The 14,823-nt window shown below is 40.7% G+C and overlaps 1 protein-coding gene across 2 annotated transcripts in view; it reads right to left on the bottom strand.

Moving 5' to 3' along the window:
- Positions 1-3,674: 3,674 nt before the first annotated feature.
- Positions 3,675-14,823, bottom strand: part of tmem86a (transmembrane protein 86A) — a 29,358-nt gene continuing 18,209 nt past the window's right edge. For both annotated transcript variants that reach the window (XM_010884339.4, XM_010884342.5), the window contains exon 3: positions 3,675-10,124. In XM_010884339.4, the coding sequence (XP_010882641.1) occupies positions 9,697-10,124 (428 nt within the window). In that variant the 3' untranslated portion in view covers positions 3,675-9,696. The remainder of the gene's footprint in view (positions 10,125-14,823) is intronic.

The raw sequence follows: 14,823 nt of genomic DNA, 5'->3' as shown, positions 1-14,823 counted from the left end.
CAGAAGGAGACTGGGAAAATTCAGAAAATGCATTCCTCATATCAACAACGATTTATAGTGGAGAAGGAGAACTTAGTGGGGAAGGAGAACTGACCCAATCCCCCAGCACAATAGTATAGCAGCGTAAGACCTTGGAACTGAGACGGGGGGTTCCAGCGACACTGTGGCCCTACCCGGGGGAGGCCGCAGACAGGGCCCAACAGGCAGGAAATCAATCCACCCACATTGCCAAGCATCAACCAAAGGGACACCCACCAACCGCAACCACCCTGAATGAGGGCCGAGTATTGCCAGCAGAGTACAGCCCAATTGCACAAGTGTGCAACAGAGAGACAACCACAAGCCAGTGATTCTTCCCCCAAAAGGCATTGGAGGGAGGGCATCCCAGTGGCGATGAGAGCCCACCTGGCAAGACAGCAAGGGTGGACAGTATCAAACCAGTCAATGGCAGCAATGCCTTTGTCATCCAGGAATTGCCTACACACTCTGGCCACAGGAGGGCAGGCATTGTCCTGCACCAGGAGGAACCCAGTGCCCACTGCACCAGCATAAGGACAATGGGACTGAGGATTTCATCCCTGTACCTAACAGCAGTCAGGGTACTATTGAGTAGCACGTGGAGGTCTGTCCGAACCTCCAAGGATATACCTCCCCAGACCATCACTGACCCACTGCCAAACCGGTCATGCTGGATGATGTTGCAGACAGCATAACGTTCACCCCGGTGTCTCTAGACTCTCTCACGTCTGTCACATGTGCTCAGCGTGAACCTGCTCTCATCTGTGAAGAGAATGGGGTGCCATTGGAGGACCTGCCAATTCTGGTGTTCTCTGGTGAATGCCAATTGAACTGCATGGTGCTGGGCAGTGAACACAGGTCCCACTAGAGTACATCGAGCCCTCATGCCACCCTCATGGAGTCTGTTTCTGACAGTTTGGTCAGAAACATGCACACCAGTAGCCTACTGGAGGACATTTTTTAGGGCTTTGGCAGTGTTCCTCCTGTTCCTCCTCGCACAAAGGATCAGATACCGGTCCTGCTGCTGGGTTGATGCCTTTCTACAGCCCTGTCCAGCTCTCCTTGTGTAAAAGCTCATCTCCTAGTATCTTCTCCATGCTCTTGAGATGGTACTGGGAGACACGGCACATAAAATGAGCTTTCTCCACAGGGTGGCCAGGCGATCCCTTAGATAGAGGGTGAGAAGCTCGGTCACCCGGGAGGAGCTCAGAGCCGCTGCTCCTCCACATCGAGAGGGGTCAGTTGAGGTGGCTTGGGCATCTTTTTCGGATGCCTCCGGAACGCCTTCCTGGGAAGGCGTTCCGGTCCCGTCCCACCGGGAGGAGACCCCGGGGAAGACCTAGGACACGCTGGAGGGACTATGTCTCCCGGCTGGCCTGGGAACGCCTCGGTGTCCCCCCGGAAAAGCTGGAGGAAGTGTCTAGGGAGAGGGAAGTCTGGGCATCTCTGCTTAGACTGCTGCCCCCGCGACCCGGCCCCGGATAAGCGGAAGAAGATGGATGGATGGATGGAAAATAAGATGATGAGGAATATAACACAAACGTACCACAATATTAAATATTGTAGCACTACCATAGGCTATTATTGTATTATTATTTCACTTTATTCTGCATTTTATCTCTTATTTCTGTTGTTCATACGTTTGTAAGGTTTGAAATTTGTGTGTGTAATGCACTAGACAAATAAACTTGCTTAGCCTTGCTTTTCCTAAGTAACTCAGGCCGTATCGACATATACTAGGAGATCATAAATGGTTGTTATAATTTCAGTTTGATTAGCTGACAGGTCTTAAATTGTGTAAAGTGAGAGGAAAATTAACCAGTGGTTCTGGTTCGAGCAGTTACCCTAATGATGGCAGACCTTGCTCTTTTAAAGGCTTCAGCTTTGGGCTGAGACGCAGAAGTGTTCCGTAACTGCATTGATTTTGTCATGGAGAATGACAAATGTTTAATTAGCCGTTTCAGGCTATAAATTATGTTGAAATCTGTCATATGTAAATAAGGACAGGTGAAGGGTGTTCTCGCGTCCACAGCTTTATCTGATTTAGCAATCTGTGATGACATCTACGCTCATTTCAACCAGGTGCGACAGTTTAGTGCATCACAAGTCTCTCCCAATGTTCGAATCTGAGTTATTTTCTGAGAAGATTTCATGAATGAGGGCCCTTGATCCATATTGTCAACTGTGTTTCCAAAATAGTTGGTATGCTGCATAAAATGTAAATTAAACCGAATTCAAAGATGTGCAAATCATTTATCCTTATATTTAATTGAACTTAGTAGAAAGACAACATATCAATTTTTTCCCAGAAACACCTGTCAAAAAGTTGGGACAGGGGAATGTTTACCACTGTGTTGCATCACCTCTTTAAACAATACTCTGTAAGCGTTTAGGAACTGAGGAGACCAATTGCTTGATAGCAGCATCTTACAAAAAAAAATAATACTTTGTCTTGATAGCAGCATATGTTGATCTAAAACCTGTATATATTGTTCAGCATTAATGGTGCCTTCACGGATGTGAAATTCACCTATGCCATGTGCACTAATGCACCCCCATACCATCACAAATGCTGGTTTTTGAATTGTGCGCTGATAACAAGCCGGATGGTCCCTCCTGTTTTGTCCAGAGGCCACAGGACAGTTTTCCACTTTGCCTCAGTCCATCTTAAATGAGCTTAGGCCCAGAGAAGCTGTCAGTGGTTCTGGATCTTGTTTATGTGGTTTCTTCTTTGCATGGTTGAGTTAAAACTTGCATTTGTGGATGCAGCGAAATACTGTGTTACAGATGCAGTGATTTCCACTGCAGAATTGTGTCTGTTTTTAATCTAGTGCCGTATGAGTGCCCGACAATCACGGCCATCCAATATATTTTTCGGCCTTGTCGCTTGCATACAGAGATTTCTCCAGATTCTCTGAATCTTTAAATGATCTTATGTATCGTAGATGATGAGATCCACAAGCCTTTAAATTGAGAACCGTTATTCTTAAATTGTTGCATTATTTGCCCGCACAGACTTTCTCAGTGTGGTGAACCCCACCTCATCCTCACTTCTGACAGACCCATCATCTCTGGAATGATCTTTACCCAGTCATGTTACTGACCAGTTGCCAATTGAGCTAATTAGTTGTGTTATTCCACCAGGTTTAGATTTTTAGCATTACACAACTTTTGCAGTTTTTGTTGCCACTGTCCCAACTTTTTTTAAACGTGTTGCTGGCATCAAATTGGGCATACATTTTTCCAAGATACAATAAAATGTCTCAGTTTCAACATTTGATATGTTGTTTTTGAACTATTTTTTATTGAATATAGGGTTTTAATGATTTGCACATTATTGCATTCTGTTTTGATTTACATTTTACGCAGTGTCCCAAGTTGTTTGGAAACAGGGTTGTATATGTTTTCCCCCCATCTCAGTTGATACAACACAATGATAAGTTTGTCTTCTAAAAACATTATTCTGGTATTGAAAACACATGCGGTCACCATCATTATTTTGAAGGCAGTGGAGTTAATGTGGAATACCCCAGTCTACGGAGCAGCCAATTGAGCACCTTACAGTAGGTAAAAAAAAGAACGAAATGTAAATCCAAATATTTATTTATTATAATGATTTATTATAAAATAACCACAAAGAAAAGGACAAGAGAATGCTTGGTTGCATTGTATTTGCATTTATTTCACATTCAGAGCATTTGACTACAAGAAGGAACAATATGGTCCTTTATCCCTATATATCAACATAATTAAGTCTTCTTAATACACAAAATGAAGGTCAAGGACAAGTTAAATCTAAAGCACCCTTCATCAAAGGTGAAAAGACAACAAACAAACTCTGTATTCATCCACAACTTAATACCAGCTTTAGAATGTTTGCTCTACCTGAAAAAGAACTAAGTATATTCTGGAAATATTAACAAATATCTGATTAAAAGTCAACATTTTGTCATTCCTTTCATGTATACTGTATCTTGATAAAAGAGGGATAATACTTTTTAGGATGGACTCTACTATTACACCTTCAGAAGCAGCACATCAAAGATATTCAATTAACCTTTCTTTCTGTGAGTGTAAAAAACTATTGGAGATTCCACTCATATTAGCTTGAAGATGCACTGTGCAATCCTAAATGCACTAAATGTTTGTGGTATGTTACGAACTGAATTCGTAACAAATACAAATTGCAAAAAATATATAATTATAAAAATATAGATTTTTTGCTGGTCATAACCTATCATACAAAATGATGATAGTACCCAATTGAATGATGTGTATCGTGAGCACCACTTTCACAACTACTGGCAGATTTAGACAAAACCTCCACAATGCATCTTTAAACCATCAACAGCAAAAACAGTCCTTTTCAAATATGACTTTCATGATCGTACTCATGTCAGAAAGAAAAAAAGCATATTCTTTCAGGAATTAACAATCCTTTGTTTTGGATACAATGGATATACAGTGGATTGAACGAGACATTGTGATGAAAAGGTCTAGCCTTAAGGTAAATTAAAAGGCAATATACTATAGAACAGTATAAACTACATATGCATTGTTTAATCATGACAATTGTCCTCAGCTATATTACTATACATGTTTATATTTGAAGAAACATAAAGCCTGTCATCAACCAGCTTAATGCCAGAGTGATGTATTACTGGCCTTGAAGAAGGAACAGAAAACGGATGACCAGTGTCTTACTCATTAGGTACCAAAAATTAGAAAATGTACTGAACAGGGAGTGTCATTCTGGAGTTATCCAAGATAAAATAAAAACATGTTTTTTGTTTGCCTTACCGAACACGACCAGAGTTCCTGTTCTGAACAGGGCTGGGTGTGGATCCCTCATAAGGGTCACATTGTGTCAGGGTGTAAAGTCAGTGAATCTCCACGTATGCAACAAGAAATGTGCAAACAGCTGAATGATTTCAGGTAGTCATTAAGAGACGAGCAAACATTAGAAGTCAAACACACAATACTAAATTGAGGCCAATGTGTATTCTATCTCCAGTCAGAAGACATACTCATGAAAGACAGACACATTCACACGCGCGCAGACGCGCGTGCACACACACACAGATGACTCACCTCACATCGGAGGGAGAGAGAACAAAGGCGTTGTTGATAGGACAGGTAAAATGATTCTCCATACAGCTTGCCATCTGTGCTTGGCTGGGAGGGGCCATTTTTCTCCCAGTGTCATGTTTCACATCTTCACCTACTTGGAGCATCAGAAATCTGGATCTGAGGTTCAACTCAGTTTTACAACTCCATGTTGTAGTTTCACATCGTTTTGGTTACTAGTGTGTAAAACATAAGCGATATGAGCTACAGTCAGGTTATCCATTTACATAGCAACCAAAACAAAAATGTGAGCACCTTCAAATTGGCATCAAATGTAATACTTTTCTCAATTGGTGCCCATTTCTGAAAAGTGATATTTTTGGAATTTAATGGAAATCTATAGTTCACTTAAAAAATGTAAATAGGAGTGTGATTTGGGATGCAAATCTAGTCTGAGATTCAGGCATGTAAATAGTACACCTGACTAAGATACCATACATTTGTCACTCCAGTTAAAGAAATTCTCCCAAAATCTAAAGGGTTCTGATCGAACAAACCACTACTTTGTAAAAGCTTAATATGAAGTCCAATTAAAGGTTGCTAATCCATTGAACCAAAACAGGTCTTGTTGACTAATTTCTTAATCCCATTCAGTGTTGAGATGAAATAAAAGCATCTGAAAAACAAACTGTCGATTCAAAAATCAAATTTCAATGAAATAGCGGAAAATGTGAGTCAATCCTGATGAGTTGGATGTTTACATTGTTTTTAATCACCATTCATGCCTCTGTATGTGCTAACACCATGATCTGCCTGCAGAACTGACATGCCTGCCTGCTATGTGTTCACTAGCCAGCAAATCATTTAACAGCTCTTGTTCCATCTTGGGCTGTTTCCCCCCTTACAGTTAACCAAGAATCTTGATCTCTCAATGATCCTATCTGCAGCTAAAAAGATCACACACGACACTGGGCAAAAACATTACATGACACTTTCTTTCCTTCTTCAAATCCAATCAGTTTTCAACATTGAGTGGCCAAGAGTGGTCCAGCGTTCAATGCTGCTACCTCCAGTGCTCTCTCTTCTATATCTCCTAATAAAGCAGTGGGAATGCCTGGAGAAAAATATATTCATGAACAGATCCACATTTAATCAGTGTCATGAGCAGAAACAAACATCGTGAAAAACAATATACAATATATTTGGATTATTTGTTTATTCCCTGTGCTATCTGCAGTAATATTAAAACAAACAATATTTCTCCCTTTTATTTTGTGTCCCAGTGCAGTAAAAATGTTTTCCTGTGTTGTGTGTCATATTGTATTGCAGCTGACTAACCTAACACTGTAAATGTGAGAAAAATGGGGATCGGCAATATTTCCTGAAATGTGCATAGGTCATAGCTGGAGTTTTGGCTTGCCTGGTGACATCACCTTGCAGAACATTCCTAATTACCAAAGGACAAGAGTTGACTATTTCTGCCCAAAACAGCTACTTTAGGTTCCCTCACCATTCGGTCTAAGCAATTTACACCCTCAGTTAGACTACTCCCAGACATTCCTTGCTTATGAAAGCTTTGTGCTATGAATTCAAGCTTCTTTCACCATTTACCACTGATTACAGGAGTAATAGCCAGATAGATGTAAGCAATACCAACAGAATACATTAATATTTTAAATGGAAAACTGCAGCAGCAGACTACTGGCACCATTATATAGAACCTGGCATTTTCCCTCTGTATCCTTGTCCATGCTTTGCAGCCAAGCATGGGCAATTTCAAGGCCAAGCTCATCTCCAGAGACCTTGATGTTCCTATTTCTAACATCTGTAATGTTATCAAGAAGTTTAAAGCCCATGCCACTGTAGTCAACCTCCCTGGATGTGACCGCAAAAGATGATGGAATGTGAACACTTGTTCGAATAACTTATTGTGCAGGAAATTATTTTAGTAATGGCTGAGAAAGGACCTTGATCAACTGCCACACAGATTCAAGCTGACATGCAGACACAAGGTGCAACAGTTCCAACTCACACTATCTGTGGCCAACAAATTAAGAGGGGGGGTTTGTGTGGTAAGTGACCTACTGATGAAACATAAGAAAGCTTGACTGCAATTTGCCAAACACACCTAAAAATAACCCAATTCTTTTGGGAGAATGTCCTGGGCAAAAATTTGAATACATTTGAAGCTTTTGGTAAGTATACTACCTCTATTTTTAGAGAAAGAAAAATAACGCCTTGAAAGAAAATGACTTCTCCACAGCCAAACATGGAGGAGATTCAGTGAAGTTTTGCCATTGCTTTACTGCCTCAAGCACTGGGTGCCTAGAATGTGTTAATGAAATCAGGAGAATACCAAGGCATTTTGGAGTGCAATGTCAAACCCAATGTCAGAACGACTATAGGAAGCGCTTGATTGCAGTTATTGTGGCCAAATGCTGTGCTACCAAAATACTGAGTCTGGGGAGTCAATCATATTGAAAATCCCACTCATGTATTTTAAAATAAGTTCTGAATAAAAACATGTTTTTTTTTATATTAACAGCAAAATAAAGAATTGTGGAGACCAAATACCTTGGTCTAATTTGAATGTATTTTTATAGAAAATCTTATTTAAAGAAAGTGAAAGGGTGAGACTATTTTTGGCTCAAACTCAAATCCTTTCAGTCAACAGAATTAAAACAGACAACACTGACTCAGCATAAGACAACTCTAAAGATGGAAAAAGAAAAAAACAGTCAATAATTGCCATAGCGGAATATCTACAGAACTGTGGTGTTAATGAAATGAAAGCATTGGCCAGTTTTCACACCCTTTGTTGGAGGCTGTTTTTAGACCTAATGGACCAGGGAGTCGTTGAGCACTGAGTTATTCTCTGACGGCCCAAAAGCTGAAGACAGCTAAAATGTCTCTTTAGTGACACTTTCTAAGACCATAGGAAAACAGTTGAAAATTCTCCAGCAATAAGGGCATCATCAGTTCTAATAATCAAACCAGCAGGAGCTGGAGCAACAGAATGTGGTTGTGAAGTTTGACCTACATATAATGTGTGTGTGTGTGTGTGTGTGTGTAAGAGGAACACTGCAAGACGCCTCAGGAAACACACACTCACCTACAAAATGATGGTAAAAAACTGGGAAAACAGTAGGATGAAACATCCAAAAACAACATTCCCTTTAGACCACACACTGTGCACTCAAGTAACCAATGTTATTGGTGCTTTCCACAGCTGGTATAAAATACTACAGCAGGAGCAAAGTCAAGACTCTTTCATGCAAGTATTTTCATGCAATGGCAAAAGCTGTTTTTACTACACTCTTTTCAGAGGATATTGTTATAGCCATTCTTTATTCCATACCCTGTTCTCTTTCTCTCTTGCTCTCCCTGTCTTTCATATAAACACTCCCTCTTTATTTATCTCCATCTGTCCTCTCTCTTCTCATCACACGGCAGACTTTAACTGATATTGTTGTAGTCTCAGTGGACAGATAATGACCATGCATCCTGCTTAAGTGGGATGTGCAGAGGTTTTGGCAGTCTCAAGCGCACATGGAGAGACGAGCCTTTGACAACTGAGAGCAAAAATGAGAGAGTAGTGAGCACTCTTTACATAATGCTTTACATAAAACTTTGATTTACACTGGCATGTGCCAAGAGACAGCAAACTTGAAACGAGGGTTATGCACACGCTGCAAAGATGTGTCCAGACATCTTTCCATACATAATATATACAATATTCATCCAGTTCCCGGTTTAATGAACTTTAAAAGATAACTAACTTGTACACCATTTCCACTTCAGAAAAAAGGTCACCTCATAAATAAGTAGCCTGCACAACACATTTCTTTTAACACTGCAAAACTCTGAGGGGGGCAGCTCCATAGAAAAAGTAGCCTGTGCCACCCTCTGAAGGTAGGGATTTGAGTGAGAAGTTGATATCACAGTCATATCTATCAGCTCTATTATATAGTTTACAAAAAAAAAAGCTCCAGATGCGCAAGACAACAACTCCCTTTTTCGTGAAAAATACAACAGTGGTGTTCAAACAGTGGCAATATGCCAGGGAAAAGTGTTTTGAAATTGCCATAGTGGAGGGCAGAGTGAAGGACTATTTTAGAAGGTAATGATTATTCACAGTCTCATCTGTGAAGCAGGAATTTATGAACCTCTTACACAAAGGTGCGCACGCACGCACGCACACACACACGCGCACACACGCACACACACAGGTCCTCAAATCAACCTTGTTGCGATAAAAGCTCTTTAGTGACCCCTCACTTCCAAAAGAAATAACAAACCTATCATCATTTGGACTCAAAACCAAGGCAGTAAGATGGGAGGAACTTTTCTATAAGATCTATAGGGCGATGGTTGAGGGTGAAAAGTAGTGCCTTTGTCACCATGGTAACTAAGGTGTGTGACTGTCACACTAGCACGGGGGCAAGCTGGTGGTAAAATACTAGTTTCCATGGGAACAAGGGTGTGCTCCTGCCACACTACAACCAAAGCGTAAGGTTGGGGAGGATAACGATCACTGGAATATGTCTGTGAAGCATCGGCTGCCTCGCTCACATCCTCTCGACCACGCGACAGGACCTCTTTCACTCCTCTTCACGCCCTCTTCCTCGCCGTCTCTGCATCCTGGCACTCAACGGCGGAGAGAGCGATGAGCATCTGTGCGGCATAGTAGGTGGCCATGATGATGGCGCGCGAGTATGGCACTGGGAAGCAAAACTTGTTGACAGCAATGGTGAGGTCAGAGACAATGAAGAGCACAGCGCCAAGGCACGCCGACATCTTGGTCCAGGTCCACAGGTCATTGGTCAGCTGGAGGCCTGCCACGGCCCGCCAGCCCATGAACCCGATCAGGGCGATGTAGACCCCCACCAGGTAGGTGAAGGGGCCTGAGAGGTAGGGGTAGAGCAGGGCGTAGCTCACAGCCGACACGGCACCAATCACCAGGCCAGCATGATGGTTCAAGGGCTTCATACCAAAAGCAGAGGAGTAGAGAATATGGGTGATGGCAAACATCAGCAGACCTGTGGGACCCAGCAAAAAGTGAGAGTAAAAAATGCAGTCCAAGACATGCAAACAACAAAAAAAAATGTTAACTCTCCCATTATGATGTGGATGTGTAATATATTGTTTATATGTTAAGTCAATTCATACAATCAATATCTAATCTCAGATAGCCATTCAATTACAAGTTTGAAAGTGAATAGTTTTGATGACATGAGGCCAGGGGCGATTGAGTTTGATATTGAGGGGATATTCTTTTCAAAGTGTTGTCCTCATTGGGTGGGTGTCAACGTACCTGCTTTTGTTATGGGGGGACAACATTTTCCCATTTTTCCTGCTTCTAATAAATAACTTTGAGGTCAAAATGTTCACTTGCTGCCTAATATATCCCACACACTGACAGGTGCCATGATAACGAGATTTTTTAGTGTTATTCACTTCACCTGTCACAGGTCATAATGTTATGGCTGATCTGTGTACATTCAAGATAGATTTCTCAGTTATGTACGAAAGGAGCTGCATATGTACCAACCTCTCCAGAATCTTACCTAAACAGGGAAGCCTAGAAATTGGTCTGTAGGTGTCAAGATCACTGTAATCGCAACCCTTATATAGAGGCAACACATGCAGATTTCCATACTTTACGACTTATTCCTAACGATAATGTCAATTTCAAAATGTTACTGCACCAGCTATGTGGGACACTGCACATTTTAACAGACAAGGCTCCAAGTTATCAGCCTCTATAGATTTCCCTGAATTCAATGGAAGAAAGGCATCAAGGACCTCCCCAACAGAGAATTGTCTGAAAGAGCATGCCTGAAGAACATTATCTTTTAGAAAATGTCCTCCAAAAGTATCCAAACTACACTGAGGTAAGTTTGGTTGTGAAACTTCATCAAAAGTATAGCCTGCAGAAATAAAATGTTGATTAAATGCATTAATAATATAAATTTTATCCAGAATGATAGCAGAAGGATAATTCATTTCATGGGGAAGAGACAAAGAGTTACAGCCCTTCATCGATTTAATAATCTTCCAGAAATTAGCTGGATTATCTGCACAGCTGCGTGATATAAAACTTTAAAAATGTAATCAGATTTTGTCTTCCTGACTATTTCCATGCATTGATTTCTTAAACACCTAAATTACTGCCAATCTGAGTCAAAGTCAGTACGTCTGGCTTTAGCCCGGGCTAACAGTCAACTGTATTACGTTTCAGTGATAATTCATTTATTGAATGGTCAAGGAAATCGTTTGTTTTTCTTTTGTAAATTCATCCAATTTGTGAGTTTCAAATTCTGACAATGGAACAATGTAATATACACCTATTTAAGAAAGGTTGTGGAAAGAGGAGGGAGTAGCTTTCAAAATGGCAGTTTTATTGTAATTACAAACTCGGCATTAGGCAGTTCTAGTGTTAAACATCAACGTTTTTTAACATTGGTTTCAATGGCAAGAAATTAGAACGGGGAATAATCTTTCGATTTTAAAACAACACTTTGCCAAGGCGACTTCCATTCTACTAAACCTATAGCTTAAACAAATGGGGGGAAATATTAGACTACAGGACTAAAGTGAAAGAACTCATAAACTTAAACATATCCATGTTATTTATTTTCACCTTACCACACAAAGCGATTGATATTGCTTATATAATCAGAAAAGGAACCAGGCAAGCCTAGTTCAGCCAACCTGCAATTAAAAGTGATCAATGTTGTTGCCCTAGCTGGATTCAAACCTGGGTCTCCCACGTGAGAGGCTAGGTCTTTAACCACTACGCCACGGAGGTAAACTTCAAGAGTGTCTGTATAGTATTTTGTCACACATTAATATTACTCCAAGTTTGAATATTTTGCTAGACATCATTAAGCATTGTGTTAAACTGACTAATATTTCTTATTAAATTTACCTCTACCACAAATTGCATCAATGAACTGTATGGCTTTTGCCAATTTGTCACTCATTTAACAGTTTATTAGCCAGGAATAGGCTTACTAGTATCTACTAACTTACTACTAACAGTCATAAGAATTGAGCGATTGCTAACGAGACTAAAGATAAACTTTACACTGCTAAAGCTATTTCATTTCATGGCACAACAATGTTTGTTTTTCTTTAATTCGTGAATGACATGGCAGAGAACATTTTACATTATAACTTTGTACTAAAATTGGAAATTATTGGTTACCCATGGTCCTCTGTATGACCAACAGAGGGAAAACCTAAAGGTAACCATTGACCTATTGTTGCAGTCAGTTTCCTTTGGCACTGACATTTCAAGTAATACACCAATCAGCCATAACATTATGACCACTGACAGGTGAAGTGAATAACACTGATAATCTTGTTATCACTGCATCTGTCAGTGGGTGGGATATATTAGGCAGCAAGTGAACATTCTGTCCTCAAAGTTGATGTGTTAGAAGCAGGAAAAATGGGAAGCGTAATGATCTAAACGACTTCGACAAGGGCCAATTTGTGATGGCTAGATGACTGGGTCAGAGCATCTCCAAAATTGCAGCCCTTGTGGGGTGTTTCCGGGCTGCAGTGATCAGTACCTATCAAAAGTGGTCCAAGGAAGGAAAAGGGTCATGGACGTGAAGAAGTCAAGTCGTAAAAAAGCAGTGTGATGCCTTGGGCAGTGTTCTGATGGGAAACCTTTGGTCTCGCCATTCATGTGGATGTCAAAAATGAGTTATGCAGGGCCAGACAGCAACATTTATCGGAAATGATCAACAAGAACTACAAACCCAATTCCAAAAAATGTGTGAGTAAAAAAGGAATGGAATAATTTATAAATCTCAAACATATATTTAATTCACAATAGAATATAGATACCATATTGAATGTTGAAAGTGAGACATTTTGTAATGTCATGCCAAATATTGGCTCATTTTGGATTTCATGAGAGCTACACATTCCAAAAAAGTTGGGACAGGTAGCAATAAGAGGCCAGAAAAGTTAAATGTACAGATAAGGAACAGCTGGAGGACCAATTTGCAACTTATTATGTCAATTGGCAACATGATTGGGTATAAAAAGAGCCTCTCAGAGTGGCAGTGTCTCTCAGAAGTCAAGATGGGCAGAGGATCACCAATTCCCCCAATGCTGCGGCGAAAAATAGTGGAGCAATATCAGAAAGGAGTTTCTCAGAGAAAAATTGCAAAGAGTTTGAAGTTATCATCATCATCTACAGTGCATAATTATCATCCAAAGATTCAGAGAATCTGGAACAATCTCTGTGCGTAAGTGTCAAGGCCGGAAAACCATACTGGATGCCTGTGAACTTCGGGCCCTCAGACGGCACTGCATCACATACAGGAATGATACTGTAATGGAAATCACAACATGGGCTCAGGAATACTTCCTGAAAACATTGTCGGTGAACACAATCCACTGTGCCATTCGCCGTTGCCGGCTAAAACTCTATAGGTCAAAAAAGAAGCCGTATCTAAACAGGATCCAGAAGCGCAGGCATTTTCTCTGGGCCAAGGATCATTTAAAATGGACTGTGGCAAAGTGGAAAAGTGTTCTGTGGTCAGACTAATCAAAATTTGAAGTTCATTTTGGAAAACTGGGACGCCATGTCATCCGGACTAAAGAGGACAAGGACAACCCAAGTTCTTATCAGCGCTCAGTTCAGAAGCCTGCATCTCTGATGGTATGGGGTTGCATGAGTGCGTGTGGCTTGGGCAGCCTACACATCTGGAAAGGCACCATCAATGCTGACAGTTATATCCAAGTTCTAGAACAACATATGCTCCCATCCAGACGTCGTCTCTTTCAGGGAAGACCTTGCATTTTCCAACATGACAATGCCAGACCACATACTGCATCAATTACAATGTCATGGCTGCAGAAAAGAAGGATCCGGGTACTGAAATGGTCAGCCTGCAGTCCAGATCTTTCACCCATAGAAAACATTTGGCGCATCATAAAGAGGAAGGTGCGACAAAGAAGACCTAAGACAGTTGAGCAACTAGAAGCCTGTATTAGACAAGAATGGGGACAACATTCCTATTCATAAACTTGAGCCAACTTGTCTCCTCAGTCCCCCAGACATTTGCAGTCTGTTATAAAAAGAAGAGGGGATGCCACACAGTGGTAAACATGGCCTTGTCCCAACTTTTTTGAGATGTGTTGATGCCATGAAATTTAAAATCAACTTATTTTCCCCTTAAAGTGACACATTTTCTCAGTTTGAACATTTGATGTCATCTATGTTGTATTCTGAATAAAATATTGAAATTTGAAACTTCCACATCATTGCATTCTGTTTTTATTCACAATTGTACAGTGTCCCAACTTTTTAAGAATCGGGTTTGTACATCAGAACTAAGCAGTCTAACAAGGACTCTGTAACAAGGACTCACGACCACCAAGACATAAATTGGTCATTATGTCGCATTTTAATACAATTGATAAAAAATCCCTTGAAGAAACCGTTCGACATCTTAAAGCTTCCACATGTTGTCTCGACACACTGCCATCAGACTTTTTATTTTTATTGTAACTCTATAACAATGGACCTGCAGCAAAAAGTTAATAGTTCTCTGCAATCAGGCATTTTCCCAACAGCTGCCATTAAGCCCCTATTAAAAAAGAGAACACTGGATACATCTATAATGAACAACTATAGACCTGTATCAAACCTCCCTTTTATAGCCAAGATCATTGAGAAGGTTGTCTTCAATCAACTCAGCAATTTTGTGGCCT

This window comes from Esox lucius, chromosome 19, assembly GCF_011004845.1.
Source record: "Esox lucius isolate fEsoLuc1 chromosome 19, fEsoLuc1.pri, whole genome shotgun sequence".
Taxonomy (NCBI): Eukaryota; Metazoa; Chordata; class Actinopteri; order Esociformes; family Esocidae; genus Esox; species Esox lucius.
Note: the sequence above shows the minus strand (reverse complement) of the source record. Positions and strands in the feature narration are given on the sequence as shown.